Source organism: Ochotona princeps, chromosome 5 (genome assembly GCF_030435755.1).
Source record: "Ochotona princeps isolate mOchPri1 chromosome 5, mOchPri1.hap1, whole genome shotgun sequence".
In the NCBI taxonomy this organism is placed as follows: domain Eukaryota; kingdom Metazoa; phylum Chordata; class Mammalia; order Lagomorpha; family Ochotonidae; genus Ochotona; species Ochotona princeps.
In genome coordinates, this window is record NC_080836.1 from 98951424 (window position 1) to 98966978 (window position 15555).

Sequence of the window (15555 nt, forward strand, 5' to 3'; positions counted from 1 at the left end):
TATCTGGGTTAGATCATGGCTCCCGTTGCAGTTCCAGCTTCCTGCTAATACACACCCAGGGAAGCACACGGTGATGGCTCAAGTTCTTGGGCACCTGCCCCAACACATGGGAGATGTGGGTTGAATTCCGGTCCCCTGCCTCCAACCTGACTAATCCCTGGCTACTGTAGAAATCTGGACAGTGAATCAACAAGTGGAATATCCATTTCTTTCTCTATTTTTGCCTTTCAGATATAAACAAACAAAAATAAAATTTAATTAAAAACCCTATTGCCACATTTTAAAATTATTTTAAATTATGGCTTATTCAGTTTGGGTCTAAGGCATATCACAAGGATTATTAGGGGCTAAATATGAACTTCTCTTCCTTTTCTTTGTCCAACTTTTACCAAACTTGAGGTCTCTAGGAAATTCAGGTCATTACGAAGAAGTAGTCACTGTTGACAATGGAAGTAGAAATGGCATCATGCAGGTGTGGTATCCCAGGAACCCCAGGTGAGTTAACAGAAGTCATCAGGTGCTGTATATCGAACAGCTTGCATGCATACCTTTCTGGCCATCTTGTCCATCACATCCTGGAATGCCTATGCATCCCGGAAGGCCTGGCAGGCCTGGGTCACCTGGCGGCCCTGGCACACCATAGTCTCCTGGCTCTCCTTTCAGAAGATCCACGCTCCCCGGGGGGCCTGGAGGCCCAGGTTCTCCTGACCACAGGGAAGAAGCAAAAATATTCCTTCAATCAAAAACAAAAGTATACGCCAACTTTTTAAGAACTTCCTTAGAAAGATAATTCATTGGTATGAATAAATCAGTCATTTCCGAGATCAACAGAGACTGTCTCATAAAGCTCAGGCTGAAAAAATCGTGTAGAGAAGGCATAAGCAACCGTGAAGGCAAAATGAGCTAAGCCAAACCATTTTTCCATTCAGAGCCACTCCTTTGGAAAGTAGCAGTTTAGGGCATGCATTTGCATTGCAATCTCGCTACTGTAAGATGGATGAATAGATGAAAGGAGGGAAGGAAAGAGGGAGGGAGGAAGAGAGAGAGGAAAGGAGGCTGGTTAAATGGATAGATGATGGATGGATGGGACTTTTCAGAAAATACAGTTTTTGTCAAAGGAATATTCCTTCAAATTTATAATCCTATTTGAAAACAACCATCTATATATAAGAATGAATTGATCCTAATTTAGCTCCTATTCACTTTCTATACTTACTAGCACAATATTATTGCTTTACTATTTCTCAGTAAACAATACTTCCTGAATTCCCCAAAGATTCAAAGGTGATGAGTGAACCTCTGTAGAACTTTGTGTCTTTCCTGCACTAGGAGCCTCTAGAATTGGTTGTGTGTATCAAGCAAACCAAGGTACCAAGCCAAGCTCTTCCCCTAATTTCCAAACCAGTTCTGGTCTAACTCTACTTTCTCAGCTTGGTAATTACTTCTGAAATCTTGCCTTGTCAAAATTCATCTCAAAGCAGTGATGAAAAGAACACCAAGTACTGTTGATGTCACATGCCAGAGACTATTTCTGTGTATGTGGCAGGCCTGGATCCTATTGTGGACCACGGGACCAGTTCATAAGTGCAAGAGATAACATTGCCTCCTGTCAGCCACTTCCAAATTCCAGTGGTCAGCAACAAATGGGCAATGGGGAACACTTGCTCTAAGCCAGAGTTGCTATGCATGCTGAGGTCGTCTGACGGAATGGACACAGAAGAGGTGGTGAGGTGAACTGCATTCCAGGCCTGGAAACCCACATGCCCCCAAGTAGACCCACTTACACAGCAGATGGAACTACTCTACTGCCTCTGCCTGGCTATTCTCTGGCCCTATATTCCTGCAGGGCTGGTATTGTCTAAAGGAGCATGGTCAACCCTTGCCAAGATGCTCTCATACCTCTTGGGCCATCAGGGCCGGAAAATCCCTGATCTCCAGGAGGACCTGGGTCGGGAATGTCACCCATAGGAGCTCTTCCTTTGGCACCCACAGGACCAGGTGGTCCTGGTCTCCCTGGAAAGGGAAGCAGTCAGAGATTAGCCCAATTTCATCTAGAAGCTTTTGGCTGAGTTGGGACGGGGGCAACACATGCTGCTTCTTACCTGGGAGGCCTGGAGGACCTCTTTCACCACAAGGGCCTGGAGGAGAACTCCCTGGGCTGCCGGGGTCTCCACGCTCCCCTTTGAGTCCAGGTGTTCCCACTGGACCAGGTGGACCCACTTCATGCAAGCCTTCAGGGGGGAAAACCAGCATTAATAGTCCATCTTTCTTTCGCTATCCCCCCGATGGCACTTCCCAGCAAGAGTGTGGCAGAGAAGTGACTCCTGCAAGGAGCCCCATTGCAATGGTGAGGCTGCAAATGGCCCAGATCATTACTGAGTTGCCACTTCTGGCTTAAGACTTGCCGGCCACAGGCTTGATTTCATTTATGACTATTTCCCAGATTTATAAAAGGCATCTCAGTAACAACACCAACCTCTACAATGAGTACAGTGAAAATAAAAAGGAAGGATACGCCAATCAATACTTATGGATAAACTGCTTGGAAATCTGAGTCAGAAGCCGACATAATTAGAACAATTGTATGATTTTTCAGTAAAGGAAGAGTGTCCCTGGATTTTTGGAAGAGGCATGTATTTAATCACACTATGTAGAAGGACTATGGAAGGATTTCTAAGTCACCTATATTACATCTTGAGCTTCCAAACTGTGCCAAGATTTCATCTGCCTCCAACAATGAAGTCAAACTTAACTAAACAATTCAAACTTCTCCAAAAGCACTCAGGTAGGGATGTTAGGTTCCTGCCTCTTGTTTGTTAGTCAGCTATTTTTCTGAGAAAAATAACACAACAATTGCACATGCAATTAACAGAACAATCTAAAAGTCAGTTACTGAAGACCAGCTAATTTGTGGTATTAAAAACAGCAGCAAATTATTCACGTAACTTGTTTTAGCAGCAGCTATAAAAGGATCTGAAAAATACTCATTACACCCATGTGGTTATCTAAAGCATCACAACACTTACAACAATATCAAAATGCTTAAACCCTGCTCATTTGTCACTCATAACATTTTGAAATCTGCCTCCACTTTGGTCATTATTCAGAAAAGCAGCACCAACAAAAGGTATTCCTTAAATAAGGTTTTCTCACATGTTCTTCATAGAAATCAGACTCAGCACTGAAGACAGTGCTAATCCCAAGCCTCGAATCTAAGCCACGTTTTGGGTTTCAACTCCCTGATCCCAACTCTGGTGATGTAGTAGTGAGAAGGAAGATCCAACTTTATCTCAGGTTCCAGTAATTGAAGCTGAGGCACCTGCAAATAATTTGTTCTTACCTGAAGCACCTTTGGTTCCTTTCTGTCCCCTCAGCCCATGCAAGCCATCCAAGCCAGGAGACCCAGTGGGACCTGGAACAGAAAACAGGCATGTAATACTAAAGGGAATTCCAGCTGCTGACACTCGGGCACCGCCCAGCCGAGGTGAGCTGATGGGGCAGAAGGACAGATATCCCCAGCTGGACATCATTATGAGAGCAGGAACCAAGGCCAATGGTGATTTAACACATTCGTTTGATAGATTCCTGCCAAGACAACTTAATGCATATTTGGCTTGATGACCGAATCATGACCAGATAGAGTCTGAAATGATTGAATTTTGGTGTAGGAGGTGACTTTTGATTTGATGATAAGAAAATCATCCTAAATGAGGCATAAAGCTAGATGAGAGCAAATCTATGCCTCCTACATTCCAGACTTGGGGGCTTTCCTCTTCCCCAGGGTCTGTGTGTTCTAATTTCTTCAGAATCTAGCATGTAAATATCTCAAGACAAAGCACAGTTAGCACAGTGGCATACTGAGGACCACATGCCCCTTTCTAGCTTTATTTTAAGCATTGTGCTGTTCAGGAATCTTTTTTTTTTTTAAAAGATTTATTCATTTTTATTACAGCCAGATATACAGAGAGGAGGAGAGACAGAGAGGAAGATCTTCCATCCAATGATTCACTCCCCAAGTGAGCCGCAACGGGCCGGTGCGCACCGATCCGAAGCCGGGAACCTGGAACCTCTTCCGGGTCTCCCACGCGGGTGCAGTGTCCCAATGCTTTGGGCCGTCCTCAACTGCTTTCCCAGGCCACAAGCAGGGAGCTGGATGGGAAGTGGAGCTGCCGGGATTAGAACCGGCGCCCATATGGGATCCCAGGGCGTTCAAGGCGAGGACTTTAGCTGCTAGGCCACGCCGCTGGGCCCATGTTCAGGAATCTTTGGGACATCAATGATGTCCCCTTAGGTAGGCCCTTACTATCCTAGCTTACTTCAAGCCAGCACTATGTATACTTTCGATGGAGATCTTTTTGTAAGCTTTTCCATGAATGCTTTTGACTTCCCATATGACAGTGTGTGTTTGAATTCCCATACGACAGTCTTTTCAAATGAGTGTTTCCTAATTGGACAACCTAGAGCTGGAGAGGGAACTGGGGGTTAGGAATTGTCAAGGGAAGAAGAGACAGAAGGAGGGAAGTAGCAGGAAAGGAATGTTCCAGAGCATTCTTAAGAGTGCTGAGTCCTCCATATGATGCTTTCCCCGTGTCTTAACCCACTGATTGGTTGTGGGAAATGAATCTTTTTGCTGTTCCTGACCACATCAGTGATCTGATTATTTCATAAGGAGATCTTCACCTAAGACCTAGAACACTTTGGTACACAGCCACTCGCTCAGTCACTCAGTTTGGGATGATGGATCTCAACTTTGGGATCATGACACTGTAAACCTATATGACTGAACACACTTAAAATGTTCCTCACTTATCCCATGACACTTACATAGTATTCTTCTCATTATATTCACTGCATGAACACGCTCAGCTCATGTTATATGGCAGCCACACTTCTGGGTGACCGGGTTCCCCACTTAAGGGTAAGATGGAATGCAAACCAGACTCTCCTAGTCTTTTCTGTCCCCACACCTATCCTAGTTCCTGAACACACAGTAGGTGTGCAATAAGAATTTAGTGAGAAAGTGTGAGAATAATAGAGTAAGGGATGGACGGAGGGCAGAAAGTGACACAATGGTATGGACAACAATTTCTACCAGCCAATCACATACTCCTATGGTAAAGTTGTAGGGACAGATGCAATTTAGAGAAGTTGCAGTATCGGTTTGTATGTGCAATCCAAGTTGTAATGTTTAACTATTCACTAAACCAAATCCTCTGTGGGCTTCCTATTAAAAGAAACAAGTAAGTGGAGTCCACTCTATTTGTCAGCAGTACACGACAGTGACAGTTGTTACTCTTTGTGTTTAAGTTCTAAACTTTGGAAGGACTCAGATGATCCCTACTCTCTTGTGCCTCTAATGGGGGCCCGGATCCTTGTTTTTCCTAAATGCATTATTTATCTCCTCACCACGTTTAACAGTTCTGGCTTAGTATACTTTCCAAGATTCCTTCCTATTTTCATGAGCCAATATTTTTAGCTTGCACCGAAAGAACACAGAGACCTTCTTGCTCTGCCAAATCTGGATATTTACCGCAATCTATCTGGAAAGATAATAAATTTATTGAGACCACTTCACTATTTCTACATGTTTTGATCCCTAGATTTAGCCACCAAAATTGATGGCTCTGGGGACTTGGCTAAGGGTGGAGCATCCCAGCTGCTGCCAACTCTGCATTGTCACATCCACACATCCAAATCCGGGGTTGTCACAGTCCCAGCCTCTCACCGTTGTTGAACTGGCCGACCCTTCTCTGACCCATTGTTATCTTCCTAAATTGAATACAGTTACATCTGGGTAGGGCTTTCAGGGTAATATTTCCTTTTTACTGAAAGCTTTTTATCAATCCCATCTCTAAATCAGAAAGTTGTTCACGTGTGAAATATATACAGTGCAGATGAGGGGCCATCAGGCTAACAAAGCAGATTCCTGAGTAGTGAGAGATTTCTACTCACCTCCGCTACTTCTCTTCCTAACAGCCGTGACTGGAGGCTGCATTGTGCCACACGCACAGACGGTGTACAGCCGGGGAATCCAGGCTCCAGTCCAGCTATCGTGTGGCTTTCATCTGGGTTAGCAAGCAGGCTTCCTGGTACTGGATTCTGGCTCTCAGGTTGTGTTTTTGTCCCAAAGTCTGCACATGCTGTATACTATACACAGTAGCCTTCCTACGGCTTCATACAGTCCCTCCCTGTGTGCCTGGGGCTTGCCTGTATCACCCTGAAAGTTGTATGTCCTGAGAAACCCTTTCCAGAATGACAGGTGGTCACTATGATTTGAAAATAGATAAGATGGAGGAGACTTTCACGATGATAAACAATGGTTGCAAATTATGAAATCAAAAATCATTCTGAAATAAGATTTTTTTTAGCATCAATACCTCTGAGGGGCATCAGATATGGTTTGCTAGTGCACAGAGCTTTCGCTTGCAAATGTATGTCATGTCAGGTGCTGACAAGACAATGCACAGCGCGAGACAGACAATCCAAGCAATTACATCCAGTGTGGTGAGTACTTTGGGAGTGGGGCAGGAGGGGAACAATCTAGTTGTAAAAAGGGGGAGAACATTTCCATGATTTTCATAGCTCCGAGGCACATGCCATTTCATTTCTGATACAAGACATACAAGGTGCTTTTTTCTTAGAAGTCTTGTCACATGTCAAGATATCCAAGTCATATTTTTCACCCTACTGTCATGAGACAGACAATTTTCTTTAGATTTCCATCATTTTAGTCACATGAATGCCCAGCTAGAAATTGAGGATTCTCCTTTGAGAGGGCATAAGTATGTAAAGACTTATATATAGTATCCAAGTCATTTTTTTTAAAGATTTGTTTTTTTATTACAAAGTCAGATATACAGAGAGGAGGAGAGAGAGGAAGATCTTCCGTCCAATGATTCACTCCCCAAGTGAGCCACAACGGCCAGTGCGCACCAATCCGATGCCGGGAACCAGGAACCTCTTCCGGGTCTCCCACGCGGGTGCAGGGTCCCAAAGCTTTGGGCCGTCCTCAACTGCTTTCCCAGGCCACAGGCGGGGAGCTGGATGGGAAGTGGAGCTGCCGGGATTAGAACCGGCGCCCATATGGGATCCCGGGGCTTTCAAGGCGAGGACTTTAACTGCTAGGCCACGCTGCCAGACCCTATCCAAGTCATTTTTAACACATGTTCTAAGTTAAAGTTTAAATCTGATTGAACACAAGCAGGACTCAGAACCATAAGGCCAGTGCTAGCAGAGCAAACAGCTTGGAGTTCAGCAGCTGGTTTGTTCAAACAAGATAACCAAGTTCCCCTGACTTAGAGCAGACATCAACTATTTGGTTTCTCAGTTCAAAGTGTTTCTGCTGGAGTGTAGTTCATTTTTATATCAGCATGACAAACTGCAACACTAGATTTACATTGTAGATGTTTTAATTTTTAGGAATGCATTTCATTGTTGGGTTGTTTTTTCTAATACTGAGCTGTTTGTGGTGAAACAGTGTCACTTAATGGTCAGGAAGCCCCACTGCAGTGTATAGTTCTGGTAGAACACGTGGGTCTATACAGTCACTTCCCTACTTTTCTCTTCTTAATAAGCTCAGTCCTCCATAGCACAGAATTAGCATGCAATTGAGATTGTGGGTTTATTCCCTACCTTCTCTTCTTAATAAGCTCAATCCTCTGCAGCACGAAATCAGAATGTGATTAACTTTTTGAGTAGTTTTTGGTAGATCACACTCATTAGCTGTTATGTTTTCAATACTACATCATACTAAAGGCATGTGATAAATGCAAACTATTTCATGGCAAAAAAGGAATCAACAATTTTAACAGGAGGCTCATTATTTCGGATGGCGTTACGGCGTCATAGCCCTGAAAACCCTTACTTGTTTCAGCAAACTGAAAGGCTAGGAGGGAATGGAATGCAGGATGACTGAGTCACAGTTTTTTTCTGCTGGATCTTCACGAGCTTCAGCTTCCATACACAAGGGTGCCAATGCCCAGTTAGAGCTGTGGGGCTGGCCAGGGATCCGCAATGATCAGAACCACCAGTGAAATCCAGTAAAATTACAGATGATCATTCTTCTTGAAACCTAACTTATCACATTCACTACATTTCATATTAGCAACAATGTCATTGAAGATGGAGGACTCTGCAAAGTTGCCCTGTGATGGGAACGTTGCCCCTCAAGACATGTGGGGCCTGGCGGCATGGCCTAGCAGCTAAAGTCCTCGCCTTGAAAGCCCCGGGATCCCATAAGGGCGCCGGTTCTAATCCTGGAAGCTCCACTTCCCATCCAGCTCCCTGCTTGTGGCCTGGGAAAGCAGTTGAGGACGGCCCAAAGCTTTGGGACCCTGCACCCACGTGGGAGACCCGGAGGAGGTTCCTGGTTCCCGGCATCGGATTGGCGCGCACCGGCCGTTGCGGCTCACTTGGGGAGTGAATCATCGGACGGAAGATCTTCCTCTCTGTCTCTCCTCCTCTCTGTATATTCGGCTTTCCAATAATAATAAAATCTCTAAAAAAAAAAAAAGACATGTGTCGGGCAACTCGGTCTTCAGAGCAAATGCCTTCCCTCTGCAGATGGACCATTCTGCAGCATGCTGGGAAATGTGTCAAAAATAGTAATTGGACTTTCAGAAAATAAAAGAAACGCAGAAAAACGAGCTTCCAACTCTTCTGAAAGTAGGTGCTTTCCCTTTTAACAGAAATTAGCACCTAAGTGCTATGGTGAGCAGGAAGTATGTGGCAGGACAGGGAAGACGACAGCAAACCCAGCTATAGGAACCTACCAAATACGACTTGAACCTTCAGTTGTTGGAAGCCAAAGGCTTGCAACCTCACAGCTCCTAGCTCAGTTGTTCATCCTTCTAGATGTCTGTTTATTAATTTATGATACTATCCACTAATTTATTTGTGAGCACCAAGGACATATATACATTTTGCTTTTTAAAACATCATATCGGGCCCGGCGTGGCCTAGCGGCTAAAGTCCTCGCCTTGAAAGCCCCGGGATCCCATATGGGTGCCGGTTCTAATCCCGGCAGCTCCACTTCCCATCCAGCTCCCTGCTTGTGGCCTGGGAAAGCAGTCGAGGACGGCCCAAAGCTTTGGGACCCTGCACCCGCGTGGGAGACCCGGAGGAGGTTCCTGGTTCCCGGCTTCGGATCGGTGCACACCGGACGTTGCGGCTCACTTGGGGAATGAATCATCGGACGGAAGATCTTCCTCTCTGTCTCTCCTCCTCTCTGTATATCCAGCTTTCCAATAAAAATGAATAAATCTTAAAAAAAAATCATATCCTATTTGGGGATAAAAGTATTTAACAAACATGGTATCACTACACAAAGTACCCACAGACAGAGAATACTCTTCCAAAATGAAAGAAATGGATTGAAATGAGACATATACCATGAGTGAGTAAGAGGGAATAAAAATTAGTTAGTAACAAGTATTATATTCAATTGAATGGTTTTACATCTTTTTGAACTAAAAAGTTACCTGTTCTTTTTCCATAAGTTTTCTTAAGTATTGTTTTATTTATATATATATATATAAAATATATATAAAAATATATATAAATATATATACTTATATATTTATATATATATTTATATATTTATATTTATATATTTATATATATTTATATATATATTTATATATATATAAATATATATAAAATATATGAATATATAAATATATATAATATATATAATATAATATATAATCTATATAATATAATATATAAATATATAAATATATAAATATATTTATATTTATATATTTATATATTTATATATTTATTTATATATTTATATATATTTATATATATTTATATATATATAAAAATATATATAAAATAACTAGACTTATAACCACTATTACTTTTAAAGCAAATTTTAAAAGATTCAACTAAGGAAAAATTTATCCAAGAGAAATGATGAATTCTAGGTACCCTTTGTCCATGGCACCTCATTCTTCTCATCCTTCCACATGTTGCAATCAGTAAACATGTATTTATTCACACATATATTTTTAAATATGTGTTTCTCTTACCAGGTTATCAGCTGCATAGAGACAGAAATGCCATTTGTTTTCTTGAAAACAGTGCACCCTGCATTTAACACTGTATCTAGGACCTTAATAAAATAGGCTTTGATATCATAAAAAAAAATCTCTAGATAAATGCCCTCAGGATGGAGATGGTAACACTCACATTCCAGATGCTCTCGGTATGAGCAAGTCAGAATATATGAGTACCTTTAGTGTGAGGTAACAAAGAGAAGAAAGATACCAACAGCAGCTACCAACAGCTCCAGGGTGAGGAAGAAAAGGCAGGAAGTGGCAGCCTCAATGGGAGAGGGTGACATGATCACCTACAGTACCCTCAGTATGTTGATAGTTCAGGCATCATGTCAACTCACCTTTCATTCCTGGAGGTCCTGGTATCCCTGGGTCGCCCACGAGGCCTCTTGGTCCAGGGTCCCCCATTTCTCCTGGAAGTCCCTGCAGCCCAGGTATTCCCTGGCCACCTGAGGACAGCAGGAAGGTTTGCAGATACGCAGTTGATGAGGAATTACACTCACTGGGAGAGTCATCTACAGTCTTAATGCACAGGTAAGTAGAAACATTATTTTACTGTTTTTTCTTCCTAAACTTTAACTGGGGAGAGTTAGGAGGGAATACACTTTACAACTTCAGAAGAAGGTAATGTACTGCAAAATGAAGGAAGCTATCAATTACAGAGCTCCCTTTTCTTCTGAGTCAACAGAAAAAATGTCCATTACAATAGCATGCTGTGAATGCAGTGTTCGCCTCAGGAGAATAGCAAGCACACACAGCATCCTGAGTGGCAAGCGGGATGGAGAAGACTAGCCAGTCCTCCCTCAGCAGGGCCTTCACTGTCCACCTGGCGCTGTGCCTGGCACTTCACAGGGCAATCTCCGCTTTCACCCACCCTGTGCAACGCAGAGTGTCGGATCTATGAAGTGGCAGAATCAAGCTAAAGTTGAGTCTACATGAAGACTGGCTCTTTCCAACACACCAAGCGATGCAGGAGTGCTCAGGAGTTCTCCGACTTCCTATCAATTACCTGGATACCCAGATGATCCCAAAATGCCAGGTAACCCTGGCCTTCCAGGTGGTCCTCTGTATCCTTGAACACCAGGCAAACCCTGCTCTCCTGGAACTCCAGAATGTCCTACAAAAGGAAGGATCAAATATTTGAGTAGTTGGGATTGCTCCTAGAGACAGCAGATCTACCAAGCTGTAAGAGTTAACCCTGGTTTTATTTTCTAGTCCTATTCTCTTATATTTAAAAAGTGTCCACTGAGTTGGAAGAAAATATTAAGTATTAAAAACAAAAGACCCCTAATCCTGCTACCTTAACACAAGTTACTATGTGTACACAAATGTGTAAATACTATCCTACATTTTATATTCTGATTTCTGTAATTAGCATTGAATCATAACTAATTTTCCAAGTGTGTCATGGTGTTTTAATTACCATGTTGAAGTGGCTAGTTCATATTTTAATCAGTTACTTTTAATTTTCTCTTCCTATGGGCCACTCAAGTTATTTCTAACTCTTTACCGTTATATACAATAATTTTTATATATCCTTAGCCAACTTTTTCTTAAATAATTTTCTAAAAGAATTTCTAGGAGTTTACTAATCTAATTCTTTTAAATGCATTTTTAAATGTTTATGTATTTTAGGATAAATAATAGCTACTGTGGAATTCCACCTTTATTTCACAGAGTAATTCTGAAAAATAGGAACATTTTTATGTGCTGCCAAAATGTTACACTGAAGAAAATTAAGAACAACTTTAATATCACCTTATGTTTGTCCAATTCTTGAATTGCCCCAATTGTCCTCTCGGCATCCTTCAGAGTTGAACAACCGCAACCAAGTCCCTTTCTAGAATCACACATATCTACTGGATATTGTTAGGAGCCACAGACTTATGGGCCTTAGACTTGGCCTACCTGACAGCCTGTTGCATTGCAAAAGCCTGCAAGCAGGGCTACAGCAAGCAGGATATTAGGCCAAAACATCCTCTGTAGAGCAAGCAGAATAGAACCTCCACCCTTGTTCCTGTTCAAATAATTAGTTCCTCCCCTGTTTCAATATAGCTGATTAGTTCCTTCCCTGCTTCAGTGAAGATAATTACTCCCAGGAAACCCCTCCCTTCTCCCCCTCCCGGAGAAGAAGGTTATATACATGAGGAGTAAAAATAAAGAGAGAGGCACTCTTTTCCACCAAGTACGAGTGTCCGTGTGTTTCTTGGGCCAGCAGCCCGGGGCTACCAGCCAGGCATTCCCAGTCCACCCTCAGGGTTTGAGCGTTTTGTCCTGCAGGTCGGGACAGGATATGTCTTTTTATATTTTTAACCATCCAAAGCAGTCCCTTTCTCATGTCAGTGACATGCTGACAGCAGCAGTTCAGTAGTGCTCTGGTCTTCTCCCACATTGGTTGTTGATGCCAGTGGCCAGTGGCTTAGACTAAGTGTTGCCCCGTGTTACACTGCCACATCTACCCCAACAGGTACGTGGTCACAATCCCCAGGACATACTGTGTTCTTTCTGAGGACCTGCTCAATTGGTTGGCTTTTTGTCAAATTTTGGTAAGGATAAAATGATATTTCAAACACTATAAATTACATTTTTTCAATCACTAGATGAGATGATTAATTCATGTTTACAGGAGATACCAACAGTCCACGCAGAAAATCGGTGATTGAATCTGCAAGTAAGACTGTCCCTCCGTATCCATGGGAGGCTTGTTCCAGGATTCTCCCTTGCAAACAAAACTTTTCATATAAAATGGTGTTAAATTTGCATATAACTTTCATATACCTTCCAATATGCCTTAAATCACCTCTAGATTACTTATAATTTCTAGCACAAAGTAGGTGCTGTGTAAATAGTTGTGTCACTATGTTGTTTGGAAAACAATGGCTAAAACAGAAAGTCTGCATATATTCAATATCGACTCAATATTTTTCAATCTGTAGTTGGCTGGTATATCTAATACAAGGCTATGTTCCCTGACTAAATTTAACAGCAGTTGATGTCATTGTGTAATCTTATTTATCCTGAAAACATGGCTGCAGTAAGGTAAGGCAACATTGTTTTCATCTCCAAATGAAAACTACTGCTTATTGGTCCTTGAGTTTATAGAACTTCTAAGTTCACTTTTTTGCTCTGGAGATGGGGAGCAGCCCAGGGGAAATTGGAAAGGATTGAAAGGAGAAGGGACTTAGCTCCACACAGTCATGTCAAACTGAAGCAAGTGGCAGATCTATGCCATTTCACTGAGCTCTTTCTAATTCAATTAAGCGTGCTGCAGAAGTAGGGGATTTAGGTAAACTCTGTTAGTGAACAATATGTAATTTACAAGTTCTGGGGCCTGCCTTTCGATGCCTGTCGTAAGTTAAGCCACCACAGGCAAAAACATCGGCATTCCATGTGAACACCAGTTGGAGACCCAGCTACTCTGCTTCAGACCCAGCAACTTGTTGATAGCCTGGGAAAGGTAGCAGAAGATGGCCCAAGTGTTTGGGTCCTTGATACCCATATGGGAGACCTGGATGAGGCTCTTGGCTCCTGGCTTTGGCCTAGACGTTATGACCTTGTAGAGAGTGAACCAGAAGATGGAAGATCTCTCCCTCTCTTTCTGACTTCCAAAATACAGTAAATCTTAAAAACAAAATTACAGAAATTTAAGCAATTTAAATTATAAAAACCACAGGATACTGGGCAAATTAGGCTAGAGAAAATTTTCTGGAAAATTCAGCCCAAGTGTAAAAGAAAAAAAAAAAAACATTTGATTACAGATGACTTTAAGGGTCCCACTTATTGGACTATTTTGGGTTTATAAAATCTTACTGTATTCAGAGTTTACATACAAATACCGTAAGTGTAGAAGATGATAATTATAGTTTCTACTTGTATAGTAATTTTTAGTTATGAATTTCTTTGGAAGCATCTCTCTGGATCCTCTGAGAAATCCAAATCCTATAATCTGTGTGTGACCAGTTTATAGCTGAGAAGATACTCAAACTGCCCCAGATCATAGACCCAGAGCAGTAGAGAGTGACTTCCAGCCACCCCTTTTCTCTCCATCACTCCTCACATAATGCTAACCTGTACACTGATTTCCTTAGCAAACATACACTTCACTTATATGTTTTAGTTACAGTATTATGTAACCTACGTGTATTTGCCCCCAACAGAGGCAAAAGACCCATCTGTAAAAGGGTGGGAAAGAAGGTGGGAGAGATGCATGTGTGGGTGCAATTTCTGATAAAATCAGATAAAGACAAAAGCTTCTGTAATAGTTCTGTATTTTTTCTGTTACATGAAAAGAAAAGCGTTCATTGCTGAAGAGAATTTTAAAATAATGCACGAAATTTGAAGTCTTTTGATTGACAAAAGCCCCATCTACATACACATCTGGTTTATAAGCTGGTTCCTAACTTATTCGCCCCTGACTCTGAGAATGTGCATATATTCTGTCTGTTCAGTGGAAATCCCCAGGGGTGTGTGTCTGGGTACATTTGTCTGATTTATTGACTTAAGATAAATCCTGAAAAGTCAAATTCCCTAAAAGATACGCATATTTGAAATACTGCTGTATGCTTTCAAAAGGACCAGGAAAGTGAATTTATATTCTCCCAATATTTTTTGAAAGGGAAATCTATATGAGTGTGAACCCATACAATGCAACAGAGTTGAACGCAAATGATGCTCTGTTTGCTTCATTTCCCACTTCTCCGTGAACCCCTGAGCAGAGGCTGTGTAAAGCATGGTGCTTCCCTTCTGAGGTGTGTCTTTTTTTTTTAAGACTTATTTATTTTTATTGGAAAGTCAGATATAAAGAAAGGAGTAGAGACAGAGAGAAATATCTTCCATCCAATGACTCACTCCCCAAGGGACCACTCTGGCTGGTGCTGTGCCAATCCAAAGCCAGGAGCCAGGAGCTCTTCGGGGTCCCCCACGTGATTGCAGTGTCCCAAAGCTTTGGGCTGTCCTCGACTGCTTTCCCAGGCCACAAGCAGGGAGCTGGATGGGAAGCGGGGCTGCCGGGATCAAACTGACGCCCATAAGGGATCCTGGGTGCATTCAAGGCAAGGACTTCAGCCAGTAGGCCACGGTACCAGGCCCGAGGGGTGTCATCTCAAGCAGCTAGCACAGCCTCAACTGTGGACAAGACTTCCTTGAGGAGGTCACAATCTGTTCTTACGTATTCCCTGTTAAGTGTTACTGCTGAAGTATCATTGTTCTGAGTGCTTCTAATGGTGACAACGTTTTAGGTTTGGTTTAGTAGTGCTGGGTTGGGTTTGGAGTAAACTCAGTGGTAGCTCCTCACAGGCACACCTCACTAGCATTCTCAGGAGGAAGGGAAGGTCTGGACTGTGACCTGTGATTGCTGGTGTGAGTGCTATTGTCTGTTCATCGTAAAAGGTTGCAAAATAGTCCTAACTTTCATGGCTTGCAACAATCATTTTGGACTTTGTGAAAAGTCTTTGCATGCGCAGAAGAGTGAATTTCTGTCAACATCTTCAGTTTG

At 42.4% G+C, this 15555-nt stretch overlaps 1 protein-coding gene across 1 annotated transcript in view; it reads right to left on the minus strand.

Moving 5' to 3' along the window:
• Positions 1–15555, minus strand: part of COL4A4 (collagen type IV alpha 4 chain) — a 123015-nt gene that overhangs the window by 22409 nt on the left and 85051 nt on the right. Inside the window, exons 36-41 of the mRNA XM_058664296.1 lie at positions 11071–11178; positions 10403–10510; positions 3341–3412; positions 2103–2231; positions 1900–2013; positions 549–704 (exon numbers count right to left, since the gene is read on the minus strand). Coding sequence (XP_058520279.1) covers positions 549–704; positions 1900–2013; positions 2103–2231; positions 3341–3412; positions 10403–10510; positions 11071–11178 — 687 coding nt within the window. The remainder of the gene's footprint in view (positions 1–548; positions 705–1899; positions 2014–2102; positions 2232–3340; positions 3413–10402; positions 10511–11070; positions 11179–15555) is intronic.